The following is a 20,182-nucleotide window of genomic DNA, read 5'->3' on the forward strand; positions in this document are numbered from 1 at the left end:
AAAGTAAGATTCGTTACTTTTAAACAGTGTAACGTAGAATACCATGTTTGGTGAACTCGATATGTAAATATAATAAAGCAAGGATTCGTGAGGAAACATTTACACAATGGATTTTTAAATAACTGGATAAATGAGGGGAAAAACATTCGGATCAAAACTGGTCAAGAAGAAAAAAATGGCGGATGTTTCCAAAAGAAATCTTAAAGCACTTTCTGATTCAAACATTGTCTTTTGTATAACCAAACAGGATACATTTCCAAAAATACTAAATTAAACGATTAAAATGTTTATGGGTCATGCTCCAAAGTCTGATGGATTATCAAAGAAACTAATAATTCGGGAAATGATTGTTTAAAAAGAGGGGATTGTCCACTAATTGAAATTACCAATCTAAAATTTACACCGAAAAAAGAAACCAATGGTAAACCGCTCTGAGCACTTCCGGAACCCGACGAACGGAGACTGACAGGAATTGTTCACAATCCAATCAGATTGATGCTGTGCCTGTATAAATAGTGGAGCACGGCACATTTCTTAGTTAGCTTGTTAATCTGTTGAGCTATGGCGCGTACTAAGCAAACTGCTCGCAAATCTACGGGCGGAAAAGCTCCGCGCAAGCAGCTTGCCACCAAGGCTGCCCGCAAGAGCGCGCCGGCAACTGGGGGCGTGAAGAAGCCTCACCGCTATCGGCCAGGCACCGTAGCGTTGCGCGAGATACGCCGCTACCAGAAATCAACTGAGCTGCTTATTCGTAAGCTGCCTTTCCAGCGCCTGGTGCGTGAAATTGCGCAGGATTTCAAAACGGATCTCCGTTTCCAGAGCTCTGCTGTGATGGCGCTGCAGGAAGCATGCGAGGCCTACCTGGTGGGGCTTTTTGAGGACACAAACCTTTGCGCTATCCATGCTAAGCGTGTCACTATCATGCCTAAGGATATCCAGCTTGCACGCCGTATTCGTGGGGAGAGGGCGTAAGTCTTTTTTTCCCCCGAGTACCACCCTCAAATCCAAAGGCTCTTTTCAGAGCCAACCAGTTTCTCTGAAAAAGGCCGTAATGCTTTTTATCTAGTAGGCTCCGGTCTTAGGCTAAGAAATCCATAACCCTTTTTCGAAAAACGTAGCAAAAGGCAAGTGCTTTCTCCACGTTTCCTCAGGGCATCGCCATTTTGCAAGTTTACATAGGTTTTTGACAATAGGATTTTGGCTAAGGTTCATGGGCTGTGTAGTCTTAGGTGTTCTGTCATCCATTTTGAATTTTGCCCGCTATCTTGGCCCTTGATTATCCCATCTACCTTCTGGTTCGGAACAAGCCTTAAAAGCCCTAGGTTTTTACAAGCGTGCATTTTGAACTTCCAACTGATCCAAGGAGCTCTCTCCTCATACTGGCTGGAGCAGGGCCTTCCTAAAGGTTGTCAGATATTAGTGATTTGCTACAACACCTAAGGACCCTTGGAGTCGACAGCTTTTGCACCTTACCCAGGTCTAAACTGCAAGAGCCAAAGCAACAAACAGCAGATGGGATGCATCACAAACTGAAGAAAATGCAGAAATCATGAGCTTTTTTAACTTTACAACTAACATCCTCCAATGAAACTTTTTAGTGTTCCTAAATTTTCTATCCTAATGTCTAAAGTCTCATGAAAGTACCTGACATTTATCGTTAAAACATAAAAATGCTTTGGCAGCTTGAAAGTTCTCTTCCAAGAACTGGTTTTCTTATCCATACAAAACCATATTAGTTTGTTTCTATATCTATACCATATTAAATAGATTATTCACTTACCATGAATTAACAGTTCCCTTTTGATTCCTGGTAAATGAAGGGGAAAGAGAATTCTGTTCTGAAGTTATATAGGCTGTTATTCGGAAATGTAGAATTGGTATTTACTGGTTGGGTTACTATATGCTGCTTTAAAAGGATTTTATGTTTAAATATTTCAGCTAATTTCTTCGTTTTCAAAAGAGGAGTAGCATCTTCAATTGTAATTGAGAGATTTCCATCAATTTTAATTAAAATGTGTCATTTCCCCTGGAATATCACTAAGGAAAGAGTTTAGTCAAGTGACAACAGTGACAAAGCTGTAAATAGGAAGTCCGACGTAGCCATAGTAAGAAGTCTTGGAGATTTTATAGAAGAAATTCTTATTGGAAACCTGTCAGACATAAAGACTAGATGCTGTGAAATGGAGAGTGTGAGTACATCAGAAAAACAATGCTTAACTATTCATAATTAAAATAAATGGAGAATTAGATATTTGTAATGTACCCCCTATGTAATTAGATATTTGTAATGACCCCCTATTATGTTGGATAAAGACATATGTGAATATGGTTTCCCCTATCTGTAGTTTCTTTGAGATTCTAGCACAGTTAAGTGTTTAACCTGTGTTTCTGTCTCCCAGCTGTTGGACTTCAAGACATAAAGACTTGGCACAGAAAGCATCTTATTATATTATTAAATCCAACATCTAGCTTGGTCCTTTGTCCAAAACAAAATAAAAGATTACTGAACAAACAGGAGTTAGCATTTATTGCACTTCTAGTTACAAAATAAAAGATTAGAGCGTATGTAATTTTAATATGTAGTTTTCCCCAAATGGGAAGAAAAATCAACACTTACTGAGTGGTTGCAATAGGCCAGAAGTCATGTATTATTTTATGAAGCTTCCAAAAGTGTGTATCATAGCTTCCAATAAGTGTATATCAAATATACACTTATATTATATCTAATAAATACTTATTATTGTATTAGTATTTAACAGATAAGGAAAATAAAACTAAGAAAGTTTCAGAGATTAGTATCAGAGCCAAACCTGTCCCTATGAGGCATTAGGGATGGCCTCAGCATAATCCTGATCAGTTACTCTTGAAGATTTTATTACCCAGAAAAGCTGTGAAAAAAAAGACTGAGATGTTTATACAGGCACAATCTTAATTTTTTTTTTTTTTTTTTTTGAGACAGAGCCTCCAGCTGTGGCCCTGGGTAGGGTGCTATGGCATCACAGCTCACAGCAACCTCCAACTCCTGGGCTCAAGCGAGTCTTCTGCCCTTGCCTCCCAAGTAGCTGGGACCACGGGCGCCTGCCACAACGCCTGGCTATTTTTTTTTTTTTTGGTTGCAACCATCGCTGTTTGGCTAGCCAGGCTAGATTTGAACCTGCCACCTTAGGTGTATGTGGTTGGTGCCTTAGCCACTTGAGCCACAGGTGCCAAACCTTAATTTTTTTTGTATATGATAAATGAGTAGGTTTAAAAATTTGCAGGGTCCAAGATGATTATGAAGTTCTACATGTGTATCATACTATAATTATTACAGCAAATTGCACAGAATATAAAAATATAACCTTAATATTGACAGTTATTACTCTTTCTGCTTACCAATCAAGTAATAGTCTTGAAGAATTAGATTAAAACATGAAATTTTTTTTTTAATTTTAAAAGGCATACCCTGAAACAGTAATGGTTACTATTAAATTGTGATTTTATTCAGGGAAGATCACAAATCTGACACATTTGCCAGATCACATTTTATGTGTACCTGTTGGTATATTGTTGTACATCCATTTCAGATTTATCTGGTTGCCTGCAAGTACATATAATTTTAATAGCAGTATATAATCTCTGAATGACCAGTAAGCTTTATTTTACAGAAATAACAGCTAAAAATCAAGACAATTCAGAAATCCTATTTTATTATTTCTCCATACCTTCCCGGCCCCATCTGAAAATTTTTACTGCAAAGGTATAAATTTTTTACTACAAACGTGTGTGTATATGTGTTATGTGTGCGTGCGTGTGTGTGTGTGTGTGTGTATATATATATATGTATTTTTTTTTTAAATGTTTGTTTTGTAGTTCCCCCAATACCTTGGAATGGTATAATTCAGAAGGTAAGGAAGATAGCCTGTAAATGAGGCAATGGAGAAAAGGGTCATACAAGGGACAGAGAAATTTAGTATCCTTGGTTTCCTACACAGAAAACAAAATTCACTGAATTAATATCTAGCAGTAATGTAATTCATTTGATAAAATAAAAAAACGTAGTCATTTACACACACAAATGTACACACACACCCCTACAGTACTGGGAAACAAGACAAAGAACAGTTTAGTTAATGAGAAAGGAACAGAAACACTGAAATCTTTCTATTAATAATAAACTGTTAAGGCTCAGCGCCTGTGGCTCAAGTGGCTAAGGCGCCAGCCACAGACACCTAAGGTGTCAGGTTCGAATCCAGCCCGGACAGCCAAACAACAATGACGGCTGCAACAAAAAAGTAGCTGGGCGTTGTGGCGGGCACCTGTGGTCCCAGCTACTTGGGAGACGGAGGCAGGAGACTGCTTGAGCCCAGGAGTTGGAGGTTGCTGTGAGCTGTGAAGCAACGGCACTCTACCCAGGGGGATAGCTTGAGGCTGTCTCAAAAAAATAAATAAATAAATATAAATAAAAATAAACTGTTAAATGGGATGAAAGCACATTACCAGAGATAATTTTTAAATTTAAATTAGTATGTCTGATCTTGTCAGTTGTTTTTAAAAATAAAAAAAAATAGAGAAATTTATTCTTAAAAATAAAACAAGATCGAATTAGAAACATTGGAAATATTCTCATAGCTAGAGTCATAGGTAGAATTCTCAAAGGGATGTGCAGGAGAACAAACTTGTAAAAAGGAAAAGAAAAATCTGAAAGAAAGGAATAGAAAAGTGACTTTGAGTAGTTATTAGTGCCTGTTTCTGACCAGAAGGTATTATGAAAAAAAAAAACTGCAGAATTTTTACTTGAACTAAGGCAATGGGAAACCAGTAACCCATAAGGCATAATTTTTTGTTTTTTTTTTTGCAGAATGACCAGAATTTAGGAATTGAAGACTGGAAAAACTAGGTAAGAAACTGGGTAGGAAGCAGTGGAATCCCTGCAAATGTGAGCAATGAAGAGGGAATGTAAAAAGGGAAAAAATGTCAGATTTACTGAGAGTTCTTTAAAAACCAACATCTGGGATAGTAGAGGACTCCACAAAATACCATGAAAATCAACTTCCTCTAGTTAAAAGGAGCCAGGCAATTAATTACTAAGGAGGAGGAAAGTAGTGACTTCAGGTTAGTCCTAAACATCTATTTTGTTGCAGACCTATGCCATCTGCATAAGTACTCTCTAGCAGCTAAGACAGTATGAAAATGCCCTTCACAACTTCCAGGCTAAGATATCATCAGTCTTCTTTACTCATCCTAAAACATTCATCGTACCCTTATGTAACTGCTACAAAAATTTTGGAAAATAAAGATTTAAACAAGTTTGACTTTCCTTGAAAATGAAGGCCTATCCAAGGCAAAGAAATATTTTATGAATTTATGTAAATGAGAATAAAACTCTAGAAGGCCAATGATTGAATCGTCATCATATTTAATTGCTTTGGTTGTCCAAAAGGCTTGTGAGATGCATAGGTCACAATGGGCCTAAAATTAAAATATATGAACTCTGCTTCTTTCTCAAGAAGCTTAAAAAGAAACTGGAGAACTGTACCCTTTTTTCTATTGTAATAGACAGGGAGGAAGGTAAGAGAATGCTACTAGGATTTAAGAAAACTATTTGAGACCAGGCCCACCATTTCCTGACAGAAAGTGGTCATTTCTGATCATTTCTCTTTTCTAAGCCACACTTATCTTTACTTTAAAGCAAACATTTTAATTATACCAAATGGAAAAGTGTTGTAGTGAGGCCCATCTGGCAGTTACAAAAGTGCTTTGTAAACCTTTAGGAAGTGGAGAAATGTTACAGTTATGTGGAAAGATCTTGTTAAATACTACATTCCCCCATAAATCTCTTACTGTTCATCACTTCTCATCAAAAGCCTTTCAAAAAAAAAAAAAAAAAAGAAGCCTCTCATTCTGGGTCCTAACGACTTAGCACATCTCTTCCCATAGCTAAGGCTCAGAGATGATCTTCAGAAGTAAAAATTTGTCTCTGACCTTCTCCTGCTCTCCAGTCTCTGACCCCACATTCTCCCCAGATTGGTCATAGAAACTAGAATCCCTCTTCCCCAAAGCAGGTCATAGAAACCAGAACCCCATTTCATCAAAGCCAACCACAAATCCTAAAAATGTTACTCTCCCCCTACCTTTCTGTGTAAAAGCTAGACATAAAATTATCAGACTTACTTTATTTGACTGCCATAAGACCCCCATTCCAGAGAGGTTCCTGCCCCAAAACCAGAAGGAAGGAATGTATGCACAGAGGCAAAGAAGAATCTAGACAGAGAAGCCTTTGTCAGTTGATTTTAAACCTTCAGAGGGCAAAGGCAAAGTTTTTGCTCTGACCTACATACCTTACCTTTCCTATTTTAAGGAGCTAAGGAAATTTTACACCAAAAGGTGATTACTTAACATAAAAAATATTTTTAATTAAAGGGTATTCACAATCAGAAAGTATTGGAATGGGCTTTCCCTTTATCTGCATAAAACCAGACTGACCTGATCAGGAGACCAAAGGAACTGATTTCCTTTCTCCTCCCTGAATACTAGCAGACCAGACCCAAATTATTTAAAACACAATACATGTCTCTCAGGTTGATTTACAAGTCAATGTTTCCCCCATATATTCATCATTCCTAGCAATCGCTTCACCCATAGTCCCCCTTCTCCTCCTTCCTTCAAAAAGGCATCTATAAAAGTAAATGACCATGTTTAGGACATTGGGTACTCATTCTTATGGTTCCCTCCAAGTGTGTGGTATTTGGAAATAAACCTTTCTCTTATTTATCTACCTTAACTGTGAGCTGATCTTTTAGTGAACTTTCAAGGGAAAAGGGCAAGTTTCACCATGATCCCTACACACTCAAATAACTCAATTTGTTATTTTCGAAAAGATTTTCATGCGTGGACATTTCACTTCTTTTGTGTACTCACCTCTTCTCAAACAAGCCACTCCCATAAAGACAAAGGGTTTTTTTGCTTTCCCTAGAAAGAAGAAATTGTGGGATGTAGGTGTGGTTCCTAGATACTCACAGGCTACAACTTTTTTCCCCCCTGAATTGTATAAACAGAATGTCAAATTTAAGATAGTGTTACACAATAAGGTAAATGAATAAGAAATAAGATGAAAGGACATTTTAATCATTAGGGACTTAATAATACTTGGTTCTGCTGGAGACCTGCTCAGGAGAGTTCATGACTTGTTTTGTGCCAGGCACTCTGAAGAGTCTATGGAGATCTATAGGTACCTTCTATAAAGGATGCTTAAAAAAAGTAATACATCAAGTATATAGGATAAGGAAAAGTAGTGACATTAGTTATCAATTGTTTTCTGTTAATATTTATACTTTTTATGAACACATCAAATAAGGTCTAGCAGCAGGTGTAATAATGCATGTTTGAAATATTTAGAGTGTGAACTTTATTTCAACATAACATACCTGCAAGTCTAACTGCAAAGTGATATGAAAATGTGATTTGCATTGATGAAAAAGTCACAAGTATTGTGAAATCCAGTGATTAATGGCCTGTACTCACAATTAAAAAAAACATTAAAATTGCATTTAGGGTTTTTGAGAATAAAGATGTAATTCTTTCCCCATCCAGAGCCCCATAAACGTTTGTAGAACGCAAGATATTTTTAAGATATGTCAGTAAACGTGTTTTCACCCAAATAAAAAGACAAAACCTCAGCATCCAGGATAAAATGAAAATGACGAGGCTTCCAGGTCAACCCACCTTCCTCTATGTTCATTTTCTTTCCCAGGCGACCCCAATTTCTGGCTCCATTCAGCATTCTCAAAGATTTTTTTTTTTCCCTGTCCCTTATCTACTCACGGAACAGATCCTAGCTTCCTGGATCCTCTCAATAATCTGTGAGGAAGCAATCTCGGAAAGAGGGTAGATAATAAACTGCCAAAAGGGCCTTTAACATTTTATAATATCCCTTGGGACCAGTGGTTTTATAGCAATAATCACTCAGATTTAAGCATAATGACAACAATCTGTTCTCTAAAAAGATTTCACTGATGGGAGGGTGCAGGCCTTTCGACTGTTCCCAGCACTTACAAATTCTAATGTCCGAACCTCTGATTGGTGCAACATTTTCTCTCGGAAGACCATGCCAATAAATTGAAAAATACGATTGGCCACGCTAACAGCCTCTGCAAACCAACGGGAAAGCAAGTTTTATCCGACTGAGCTACAAAACGTAATGACCCCTTCCTCCCATTGGTCTATTCATAGCATTGCCTATTTTCTAACATGTCTGGGCGCGCGAAGCGAGGACAAACTCGCGCCAAGAAGACCTAGAAGCCTGCCGATGCCCAGTAGGCCCAATCCACCTCCCTCTCCGCACAACTATTCGGAGCGCGCAGACCCGGAGGCGGCAGGTAACGCAGACTGCTACTACCTGCGTAGCTTCTACTGCTACTAGAAGCGCATCCGGCGCCACCTACAGCTGGTCTCCGGTAACCAGCTCAACAAAGCTCCGAGCCGCTTAAGACCACTGAGCCAACAGCGGTTCTACACCAGGGCCAAGCCTCCCATCCTAACATTTTTTTAGGCCACCACCTCTGCACACTACCAGCAAAATCTTTTCAAAGCCAAACCCCTAAGAATTGTAGCTTGTTGTACCTAAAAGCTGTGTGTGCACGCTCCCAGCGTGGTTTAAAATAAGGTGGCCAATCACATCTAACCGGGAATTTAAAAAGAAATCATCGGTTCAGCTCTTTTGACTGAGATCGTGGGTGGCTCTGAAAAGAGCCTTTGAAATTTTAAAGTAGAACATGCCGCCAGTTTCACTTCTTCTTAGCGGCCGTCTTCTTAGCCTTGGTAACTTTAGGCTTAGCAGACTTAGGCTTGGCTGCCTTGGGTTTAGGAGCCTTGGCCTTAGCTGGACTCTTGGCAGCCTTCTTCGGTTTGGCCGCCTTAACTTTCTTCGCACTCTTAGCCACTTTCTTGGCCCCAGCAGCTGCTGCCGGTTTCTTGGCTTTCTTCGGGGTTTTCTTGGCGCTCTTTTTGGGGGTGGCAGAGCTAGTCGCCTTTTTAGGCTTCTTGGCAGCCCCAGCGGGCTTCTTGGGCTTGGTCGCGCCTGCCTTCTTAGCCTTGGGTTTGGCTTCCCCTGAAGCCGCCTTATTTAGTTTGAAAGACCCTGAAGCCCCAGTGCCCTTGGTCTGCAGCAGAGTTCCCTTGCTCACCAAGCTCTTGAGACCCAACTTGATACGGCTGTTGTTTTTCTCCACATCGTAGCCCACAGCTGCAAGCGCCTTCTTGAGAGCGACCAGAGAAACACCGCTGCGCTCCTTGGAAGCGGCCACAGCCTTAGTGATAAGCTCAGACACCGGAGGCCCAGCCGCCTTGCGCTTCGCACCACTTGCGCCCGCTTTCTTCACCTTCTTCTTCACAGGTGTCTTTTCCGCAGGTGTGGGGGCCGCAGGAGCAACTGGAGCAGTTTCCGACATGTTTCTGTTTCACCAGAAAAGCTAAAAGTAACCTGGAACTGTCAGAACAGCGTGTCCTCTGCGCCGGCGGCTGAGCGTTTATATAGAGAGACGCTGAGTGATGATTGGTTGCCTGTTCCATGCGCCACGCTGCTGTAGAAGGGCTTCTCGGCTCTGCAGCGTGGCTGTGTTTGTTGCCCCTTAAAAAAGGATAAAAATATAAGAAACCTGGACTTGAAATAATTAGGTATTTGGGGGAAACTGATCCGAGAGACTTTGGGCTTCATTCCTGCTTCATTTTTTTTACCTAGTTTCAAAACCGGCACCCTGAAACTTTCCTGATTCCCCCAACTCTCTTTCAAACTTTGGTCAAATCGAGACAACTTTCAGGTTTTCTTTAAAAATACTATTTCTCCTTGTTTCGTTTGCAAATCTCTCTTCCAGGGCATTGTTCTGCGCATTCTTATCTTCTCAAATGTATACGAATAAACTCATATTTACTGAAATGAATAGGGAAATTGGTTTTTTTCACAGGAGCAATAGCACAGGCTCTCCTGCTAGCTGTTTGCATCAAGCTCTTAGGAATTGGCACTAGGGTAGAAAGTTCTTTGTAGGAGACGGATCATTATTTTAGAAAAGATAAATTTCTCTTTCAAAAAAGGCATTTGAGCTACCGGTATGTAAGCTATACTTGATCCCCGTGCTTTAGTAATTTGAATATTTTCAGAAAGATGAGACTGAGACCGTTCCGTTTGTCTTTCAGATAAACACTGCTAAATAGAATCACCAACCTTCTCTTAAAAATAAGGATGGTAGATTTTTTAGATTTAGAATGGTCATTAGAGGCCACCCACCACATTTGCAAAACCCCTGAATTATAAAGTTATAGAATGGTGGATCAACATCATTTTACTAATTGTGAGAACTAAGAGCTCTACACAGTTAGAGATTACATGTTCGCTCCTATCCCTTTAAAATTGTCAATAATTTAATGAAAGACATTTTGCTTATAAGATTTTTCCTTCAATATTTAGCATAGGATTTTGTACATATTTCCTATATTTGAAAATTACATTTAAAATACAAATTACAACATTGCAAGAAGAGATGCAGAGGACTACAAAGAAAATTCTCATTCAAGTCACTTTGTGAATTTTCATAATTCTCTCTGTGCTTTTTACTCAAAACACATGAACTACGCTGTCACAACCTAAATTAATTGGCTGAATGTGTTCACCTAAGGAGTTGACCAAACATTGCATAGCATACATAAGTAACTTTATTATTGCATTCCTTTTATTTTACGATACAATGAACTTGATAGTTATCTTATTATTGGATTATTAAGCACAAATGTAATAATCTCCATCAAATAATCAGATATTGAAATTAACCCCTATGTGTGTTAAAATAAGAAAAGTATGTTGGTATTATGTTTCTTCTAATAAAAATAGTCATGTTTCTCATACAGGATTCCTCCACTCAGGAATGGGCAGGGGGACCCCCCACCATTCTCTAGGCCCAAGTGAGCTCAGAAATCCCCATTTCCTGGCACAAACAGGTTGTCTCTTCCAGGCCACGCCCTCTGTCTGGGCTCTAGCAAAGTCAGGAACAAAGCAGCCTGCCTCATTTTGGGTAGTTCCACCATGAGTTGGGAGTATACACCCTAATCCCTTCTCAGGGACAAAAACTATAAGGACCAATAATCTTGCCCTAGTGGAGGAGGGACTGCATTTATTCATTTGTTAATGCACTCATTAACTTTGAAAAGATGATTTTCCACCTACCATTTTAGCCAAGTCCTGGCCAAAATGTAATATATACCCCTAGACAAAAAGCCCAAGAGAGAAATTTCCAACTTAGGTTTTCCCCTTTGCAAGAAGCTCTTGGTAGTTTTGATTCCTTCTGTATTCTTTTCTGTCTAATAAAAATCCTGTCTTTAACCAAAAAAAAAAAAAAAAAATTATGTCTTAAAAAAAAAAATCCTATCTTACCACTAATCTGTGGTCAGTAGGTTCATTCTTCAAATCCCCAATTCCAAGAACGTACTGAGGAAGAAATTCCGGTATCATTTCCAAATGTCTGGTTACCCTGACCTGCACTGAATGGTGATTTAGGGATTTTTTTCATATAAATTCAAAACAAGATAAATAATTTTAAATTTGTCGTCTCCTTCATTCAACAAATTCCACAAAAAAAAATCACTTGGCTCATTTTAAATTAACATTTATTGGCTGGCACAGGGTGGAACCACGTCTCTAGGATTTAAGGATATGCTATATATTAAAAAAATTATATATATGTATTATATATATACTGTGTGTAAAGGAGGCAAACACATAGAATTGCATTAGCAGTATTCAATTATTTATGTGGAGAGACTTTTTACTGGTGTCTTTTAAGAAGAGCCTGCATGTCATCTTTGATACCATCATCAATAGCTATAATCAGAATAATAATATAGGCCCTTTTCTTTGGAGGGGTCCATAGCTTTATATTATGTAGACATAAAAATACAATTAAAATTCAGAGTTTTAAATGTTTACTATTTTGGTCATTATTGTAAAGGAGCTAAGGAAATTTCACTCCAAAATATGACTACTTGTTATAAAGAGTACTTCGAAGATCACTGGAGATCTGAAAGCTTTCGGGAAGGGGTTGTCCCTCTATTTACATAAAAACTGGACTTACTTGATCAAAAGGTCAAAGGGGGCAACTGACTTCCTTTTCTCCTGAATGCTAGCCTACTTGGCCCAGAACATTTAACACTAGGTATCTCTCAAGTTAATTTCCTAGTCAATCTGTTTCCCCTCTAGCAACCACTTACTGCACAAATTCTCCACATCCCCCGCCCCCCGTTCTAAAAGGCAACTATAAAGGTATCCGACCATCAGTGAGACACTGGGTAATGACTCTTATGTGTGTCTCTCCATGCACGTGGTATTTGGCAATAAACATTTCTCTTATTAATCTACCTTAATTGTGAATTAATCTTTCAGTGAAATTTCTGTGGGGCAAGCAAGTTTTTCCTGACCCCTATAATTGCAATTATAACATCCCAGTTGTTGAATAAGTTGTAATTGCTCACCAAGTTAGATTCAATTAGATTTCATCATTTCATTCTGTGTAACTAGCTCCTATGGCTACTTAGGTTGTCAAGATGTACAAAGGCATTGGGGCTAAGGACGCTTTCTTTAATTGAAACTAAATCTGTACCCTTCCTGGAGGACAATAAGTTCACCAACAAACTTCCTCAGATGTTTATAGAAGGAAGAGGCCTTGCTGCATCTCCTGTATTGTAGCTTGAAACCCAAGTGCTTATTTTCTTCAAAATTGTAGCAGGGACAAGGTTCCTGAAAGTTAGATCTCTCCATGGGACAGCAAACTTGCAATCAGGAAAAGTTTCACCTATTTTAAGGTAGCCCTCTAGAAAATTTTTATTGCTTTTGAATCCTAACTGGTGATATAACCTAAAACTATATTGTGCACTACACTAAGGAACGAAGCATTTATTTTATGCACATAAAAAATAGCTAAGAAAAACAAGATAAGTGACAGCTAATTTATGGCTTTGTGTTCTTTCAATTCACAACCACCACCAGGGTAAATGAATTTGACACTATAGTCAAATAGGTCAATCCACAAGGACTATGCTTAATCATTCCATAATTCAGTGAATTTCACAGTTGTCAAAAGAAAGGTAACAATGTAGAATAAATAACAAAAAGCAAAGGAAACATGGACTATACATAAAATAGATCTTTGTATTGTGTACAGAAGGAACATGAGAAATCATAACTATTTTAACTTTCTATCACATGGGTCCCTAGAAACTCACCTCCAAGTGCAACTATGGTAAATTAATTTTATTTCCTAAAAACATCCTTTTTTTCCTCCTATTTATTTTTATATGCCTTTTTCTCTATAATATCTGGCACACCCAGAAGTTTTTGAAGTATAATAGCTTCTATTACACTTGAAAAACAAATAAAAACAAATCCGCACTTCCTGCATTCTCAGGCATCCACACTTCTTTCCCCTTCCCTTCTACTCTGAATTACAAACTCCTCGGAAGAAATTTGTATCATAGCACAGCCCAATAAAACTTTCTGCAGTGATGAAAATAGATCTATACTATGCAATAACTAGCCACTACCCACGTGTGACTATTACCCATTTAATATGACTAGAGTGGCTGAAGAACTTAATTTTTAATTTTAATTAACTTAAAATTAGATGAGTGCATGTTGCTAGTGGCTAATATAGGACAACATAGCTTTAAAACAAGTTTTTTCATATTTGGATGATCACTCCACCCACTTGAAGATGCCATTAAAAATGCAATATCAATTCACTAGATCTAGAGTAGAGCTCAAAATTCTGTATGCCTAACAAACTTCTGGGTGATGCTCCACCCATCGACTGGAATACCCTGGGCTGATGTCTGACCCTTCAACCTGAGTTTACTTTTCCTTTAACTAGATTTTGACCTCTTTAAAAGAACAAATGTGATTATCTTTCACATAATACCAAGTAAACCTATATTTGTATACCAATCTCGGCTTGTAGTCGACCCTAACTTGTTGCATGAATGATGCTTGTTTGGTGCCTTTATCAAAAAGGACCATATAGGAAACCCATGTCTCTACACCTGCAAGTAACTGAATCTAAACTACATTCGAAGTAGATTCTGACTCCAAGAAATGAATAATCTTGCTACCTACAAGGTTAGCACCAAGAGAGAAGAGATTTTTAAAAATTATCAGTGTAATACATAAAAGGCACCAAATGTGGCTGTTCAGCCACAAACATCATGTGTGTTTTCTAAAATTTGTATTCTAAATTTTTTCAACCTAAGGTCTCTGTGTAGAACCTTAATTCAGAGACTCTTTTTATTAGAACACTATTTTATAGAATTTACTAGTGTTACTTTTGTTAATTTACAAAGATTTAGTCCCCATAACGGACTGCTGATTCTTAACTGGCATTGAAGCAGCCGCAGACTGCAAAGTCATAAGACTCCCCAGTCAAGCCCTGCAATAACATTTTTAGAAGATAATTAGGTCTTCAAGCCAGAAATTCCTTATATTAACACTGCACATAGTGCTTTATAAACTGGAACACAAAGAATGTAAATCAGTATCGGAGCCCCTTCCTAGAGCTCCCTGATTATCAGGAATGATGAAAACAAGTATGTACCTACACTTGTTCAAACACGGTTCATGATTGGCCAAATTTAATAAATGAATAATGGTAGATTGTAAGAATTAAGAATAATATATCCTTCTAAAAAAACTCCACATTTAAAAATTAATTTTAGGCCAGGCTGAGTGGCTCATGCCTGTAATCCCAGCCCTCTATGAGGCCCAAATATGTGGGTACCTTGAGCTTACGGGTTTGAGACCAGCGTGAGCAAAAAGCGACACCCCCATCCCTACTAAGAATAGAAAAACTGAGGCAAAAAAAAAAATCTCTTAAGCCCAAGAGTTGGAGGTTGCTGTGAGCTATGATGCCACAAGCACTGTAGCCAGGGTGACAGCTTGAGACTCTGTCTCAAAAAAGACCAAAAAATAAAGAAAAAAAGGGCGGCACCTGTGGCTCAAAGGAGAAGGGGTCTGGTCCCATATGCCCGAGGTGGCAGGTTCAAACCCAGCCCCGGCCAAAAACTACCAAAAAAAAAACCAATCTTAAATTTGTGTAGTGGCAGTATTGTAGCCAGTGAGGTTTATCTAAGGCTCCATCATGCTAATTGTAACCTTTCCCCCAATGACTTGAAATAAAATCAGCATTGACAATTTTTGACAGTCTATGGAGACTGAACATAAATAAGTAAATAATTAAGTAAATACTTTTAAAGATAACAATTGCTTTTATTCAGGTATATCTCCGTTTTGTAGACAAGTGCAGCTTTATTGCCTCAATTTCACAAATAAAACTAGTTAGACTTGTACAACGTTCTCTGAGACAACTCACAGATACTGGATAAAAAACAAGAAACCAGGGACTCTAGAACACAGATCAGGAAACAGAAATGAGTCAGACACAAAGCTGTATTTCCTCTCCCCTCAACGTCTTTCTTTTCCTAAGTGATGGTAGGAGGTGTCCAATAAGATAGGCGGGGACAGGGGCGTTTCCGCGCTACCGTAGCAGTTTTCAAAAAGGTCCGCATAATCACTATATAAGGAGCTGCAGGGCGCTGATTTGCTCTCACGCTACGATTTCTGCTTTGTGCTCGGTATGTCTGGCCGAGGGAAAGGTGGGAAGGGCCTGGGTAAAGGGGGCGCTAAACGCCATCGTAAGGTCTTGCGGGACAATATCCAGGGTATTACTAAGCCTGCCATTCGTCGCCTTGCTCGTCGTGGGGGTGTCAAGCGCATTTCCGGCCTTATCTACGAGGAGACTCGGGGCGTGTTGAAAGTGTTTCTTGAAAACGTGATTCGGGATGCTGTCACCTACACTGAGCACGCCAAGCGCAAGACGGTCACAGCTATGGATGTTGTCTACGCGCTCAAACGTCAAGGTCGCACCCTGTACGGTTTCGGTGGCTAATTCTCCCCCTTCCGGTTTCCTGCATTTTTAAATAAAGAATTTGCAAAAGGGCCCTTTTCAGGGCCACCTACTTTGTCATACGAAAGGCTGTCATCGAAAAATTTTGAGATAATCCATGCTTGTTTTTGTTAGTACTAAACGGGTACGGACAAGTTAAACTTGACGTAGCACGTATTATATGACTTTCAAATCACCTTGCGTGATGTAGGCAAATTGCAGTGAAAAACTTTAGTGTCTGTGAACACTAGGACTAGTAATACCGACTCGTGGTTCTAGGCAGGGCTTCTGAGGTTAACACTATGTGCTTCGCTGGAACTAACTGAAAAGTTCTATCTTTTCAGTCCCCAAATTTTATGATCTGATCATATATTTGGTATACATGTCTTCCCATCATTGGTCTTGCTGTGCCATGACCTTTGCATTTTTACAGCAGGCTGGTGAGGTAGTGTCACCTGTGTTGTAGATCTTCCTTTTTGAGGACTTTCACAGAAGCCCAAAGGTGAAAGTATTCAGTTTCCCAGCTTGACACTACAGTCTGTTGTCTTAGGATAATTATTGGTCTTCATTATACTATTAAAAACTCTTAAGAATAAACATTTGGTAACACTGACTACAGTTTTAAGTTTTGTTGTTCCTGTCTGGTTCCTTTTTCTTAAGATGTAAATCAAATACTTCCATCAATTACTAGATCCTTAATATTTTATCAAACCTCTGACTTAGATACTCTGAAGTCACTATTCGTCACCTTTTCCATGACTACATGACTTCTACACCAACTACTCAACTAAAAATGTCCCTACCATGATTACCAGTGAAGAAATGCGACATCCAAAAATACATGTAAAAAACTTGCATTTGAGTCTGTTTATTTCTAACTTCACTTCATGGTTTTGTAATGCCTTTTTCCTGGCCCAGATCCTATCCTCCTGATTCTTAGTTTGCTTTTTCTGGATTCTGTTCTTGGTTTTGATTCTTCCCAATGAATTCTTTTTTGTACTCATCACTTTATAGATGGTCTCCAAGTCATCTCTTACCAAGTGTGCCATACAGAGACATCTCCAGGCACTCATAAGCATTCCAACCCTATTATCAGTGCCCTACAATGACCTTACAGATTCCTTACAGGCCACCTGCATTCTTCCTACCTTATAATTAGATAATACCATTGCAATGAGGAATTTGAGTAACTTGCAAATTTTGTCATCCCATCTTTGCAAAAATAAAAAGCCTTCTCATTCTAATATTTTCAGAATAATACTCCGTTTCTGTGCTTTATCCGATACCTGATCACCTCCACAACTTCACCTCCAAGCCTCCCTCCCCAATCACAGTTTTCTACAGCTTAACATAGTAAACAACTTCTTGTCCTTGGAATATGAACCATATTGTGTAATAGGTAAAAATACTGAGTAAAAAAATTTTACTTTCAAGTATATCTTATTTTGTTTTATTTTTACTATGGAACTTGAAGGACAAAAAGTTTGAAAAATTCCAGTTTATTTATTTCCTTAATAAAGTTGTAAAAGTTTCAAGTTAGAGCATTGTCTCATTTACTTGAGTTTCAGAACTTAAAGATTTACCCTCCTTTGCAGCTAGAATGCAAACAAGTATGTGGCATGGATTTCACCAGTCAGACACACATTTAAGACTTCTCTTCAGAATTGGAAGACAAAACAGACTCTGTTTAAAACTTGTACTTCTGCTGGGATAGGAGAGGTCAGATGGGCCAATTTTTTTACAAGCCATGATTTTTAGGTCAGTTAAGTTCTGGTTTAGCAGGGGTAGTTGTGACACAATACCATGCCAGTCCTGCAGCACTGTTTTGGAATTTGTGACTGGAAGTATCTTTTGGCATGGTTCTACAGCCATTCTAAGAATGCTGCTTCCTATTCAGCAGGTCTTTAAACATTCTATCTTATTTATTTATTGTAGACAGTCTAGTCACCTGACTCATACTAATGGGTTTAAGCAATCCTCTTGCCTCAGCTTCCTGAGTAGCTGGGACTACAGAGTGGACTACAGGGTGCCTGTTACAATACCCAGGTAATTTTTTTTAATTTTTTTGTTTGTAGAGACAGAGTCTCACTTTGTTGCCCTTGGTAGAGTGCCGTGCCATCACACAGCTCACAGCAACCCCCAACTCCTGGGTTAGGCGATTCCCTTGCCTCAGCCTCCCAAGTAGCTGGGACTACAGGTGCCAGCCACAATGCCTGTCTATTTTTGTTGTTGTTGTTGTTGCAGTTCGTTGGGGCTGGGTTTGAACCTGCCACCTTCTTCGGTATATAGGGCCGGCGCCCAGCCCCCTGAGCCACAGGCACTGCCCGACTTTTTCTAATCTTAATAGAGGCAGAATCTTACTATGTTGCTCAGGATAATCTCCAATTCCTGAGCTCAAACAATCCACCCAGTTTGGCCTCCCACAGTGCTAGGATTACAGGCATGAGCCACTGTACCCTGCCAAACATCCCTTTTAATGTATGATTAATTAGGGTCAGCTGGCAACTAAGAATTTAATGTGTACCAAAAAGATCTTAACTATTTTCTGGCAGAGTTTTATGTATTTTGGAGTTTGTTGCATAACAATGATGTTAAAAGGCCTTACTCCTTATTATAGTCGTGATAGACTATAATTCACTCCCACCCCATGTCCAAGCTCTAATCTACTGAACCTGTTAATGTATTTTCTTAAATCATGTAAGAAATTGTCCAAATATCATTAAATTAAAGTAAAGCTTTGGAGATTAGGACATGATTCTAGATTACATGAGTGGGCCCAGTGTTATCACAAGGACAATTATAAGTAGAAGGCAGGACAATCAGTCAAAGAAAAGTGAGGAGGGAAGCAGAGATTATAATGCACTTTGGAAAGAGAGGAAGAGGCCACACTGGCACTCTTTCTGTTTCTGAGACACACAAAGCTTTTCTTACCTTTTCCTCTTGCAGGTCCACCACCCTGGAACATATTTGACCTGACTCCCTATCTAAGATTCCAGGTTATTTGACTTATCACAAAACCAGTACATGCTAGAGTTCTGATTTTAAGCCAGTCATTCTTGGCTCCAGTCTGTTGTTTAAACATTATATCATACTTTACAAGGGCACAAAAAATTATGGAACCTGTAGGAAAGTTGTTTGAATGAGTAGGGCTGAAAGATCCCAAAAGGTAAAAAAAAGCCTGGCTTTTATAGAAAAAAAAAAAAAAAGAAAAAATGCATATCCTAGAAAAGAGTTTAAAGTTATAGATTAACTTTTGCATTAAAATCTATTTTCTGAAAAGCTAGCCATAAAACCTAAAATTATTCTATCTTTGTAAAACTTATTGGCCATAGGAAATTATCTGACCTACATTATCTGCCATAAGACTGCCATTCCAGAAAGTCCTCCCCACATCCAGAAGGAAGGGATAGGACGCTTGCTCAGAGGCCAAGAAGAAGCTGGAGAGGCCTTGCTGGGTTCTCCTTCTCAGTCTATTAGCACTAGATCATAAACTTTTTGTCCCATAATATTTCTACATGCCTGTACATACTTTATTGAACACAAGCATACAAAAAGAAAATCTCCCATGTATCTTTTGGGTCGTTCTGTAGGTTCACGTCAGCATATTCAATAAATTTGTATGATTTTTCTCCTATTTAATATATCTGCCTCATGTCAATGATTTCTCGGCAAACCTTTAGGGGTCCTAGGGTTTGGTACCTACAGTCTCTACCTTCTGATTGGGTTCAACAAAGGAAATCCCCTGCAGGATACTGGAGGTAAAGAGGAAAACGAGTTAAGGTATTTATCACCCACTTTCCCTTCCAGATACCACTATAAATTGCCTGCATCCTTCTCTCAAAAACACAACTCATGTTAGGGATCCCCCTCTATGCAGATCTATCTGCCCTTTCAGATTAATAAGTGATCCTTACTAGGCCTGGAAAAAGATACTATTTCTTGAGGTTTTGCTTTGCACTTGCAAATTAAGATATTTTCCTGTTGTCCGATATAAACGGGCTGTTTCCTGACTTAATCTTAACTGAACCCAAGGTGGTCACACTACAAATTAAATACCGTTTCCAAAAGAATTGTTGTAATTAGAATACAAATCTATGTCACACCTCATTAACGTTTCCCACAGCATAAGGTTGAGTTTCCCAATTTACAAGAGTGCCACCTCACTCATTAAAGCATTAAAATATTTGACTTACCCTTGTCTTCACATTGGTGCCCGCCCTACCCCCCCC

The 20,182-nt window shown here is 38.8% G+C and overlaps 2 protein-coding genes and 1 pseudogene across 2 annotated transcripts; 2 read left to right on the forward strand and 1 right to left on the reverse strand.

Annotated features, from left to right (window-relative positions):
* Positions 1-557: 557 nt before the first annotated feature.
* LOC100942821 (histone H3.1-like) lies at positions 558-16,026 on the forward strand. Its single transcript, XM_003788788.3, has 2 exons — positions 558-886; positions 15,625-16,026. Exons 1-2 carry the CDS (start codon positions 562-564, stop codon positions 15,954-15,956), a joined length of 657 nt encoding a protein of 218 aa, XP_003788836.2. The 5' UTR covers positions 558-561; the 3' UTR covers positions 15,957-16,026.
* Positions 8,421-9,778, reverse strand: LOC100940929 (histone H1.3). Its single transcript, XM_003788782.3, has one exon. The coding sequence runs from the start codon at positions 9,426-9,428 to the stop codon at positions 8,766-8,768; it is 663 nt and encodes a 220-aa protein (XP_003788830.1). The 5' UTR covers positions 9,429-9,778; the 3' UTR covers positions 8,421-8,765.
* On the forward strand, positions 15,097-15,223 carry LOC111724997 (annotated as a pseudogene).
* Positions 16,027-20,182: the final 4,156 nt, after the last annotated feature.

The sequence above is a fragment of the Otolemur garnettii genome, unplaced genomic scaffold (genome assembly GCF_000181295.1).
Source record: "Otolemur garnettii isolate 467f Iridium unplaced genomic scaffold, OtoGar3 scaffold00029, whole genome shotgun sequence".
Lineage (NCBI taxonomy): Eukaryota > Metazoa > Chordata > Mammalia > Primates > Galagidae > Otolemur > Otolemur garnettii.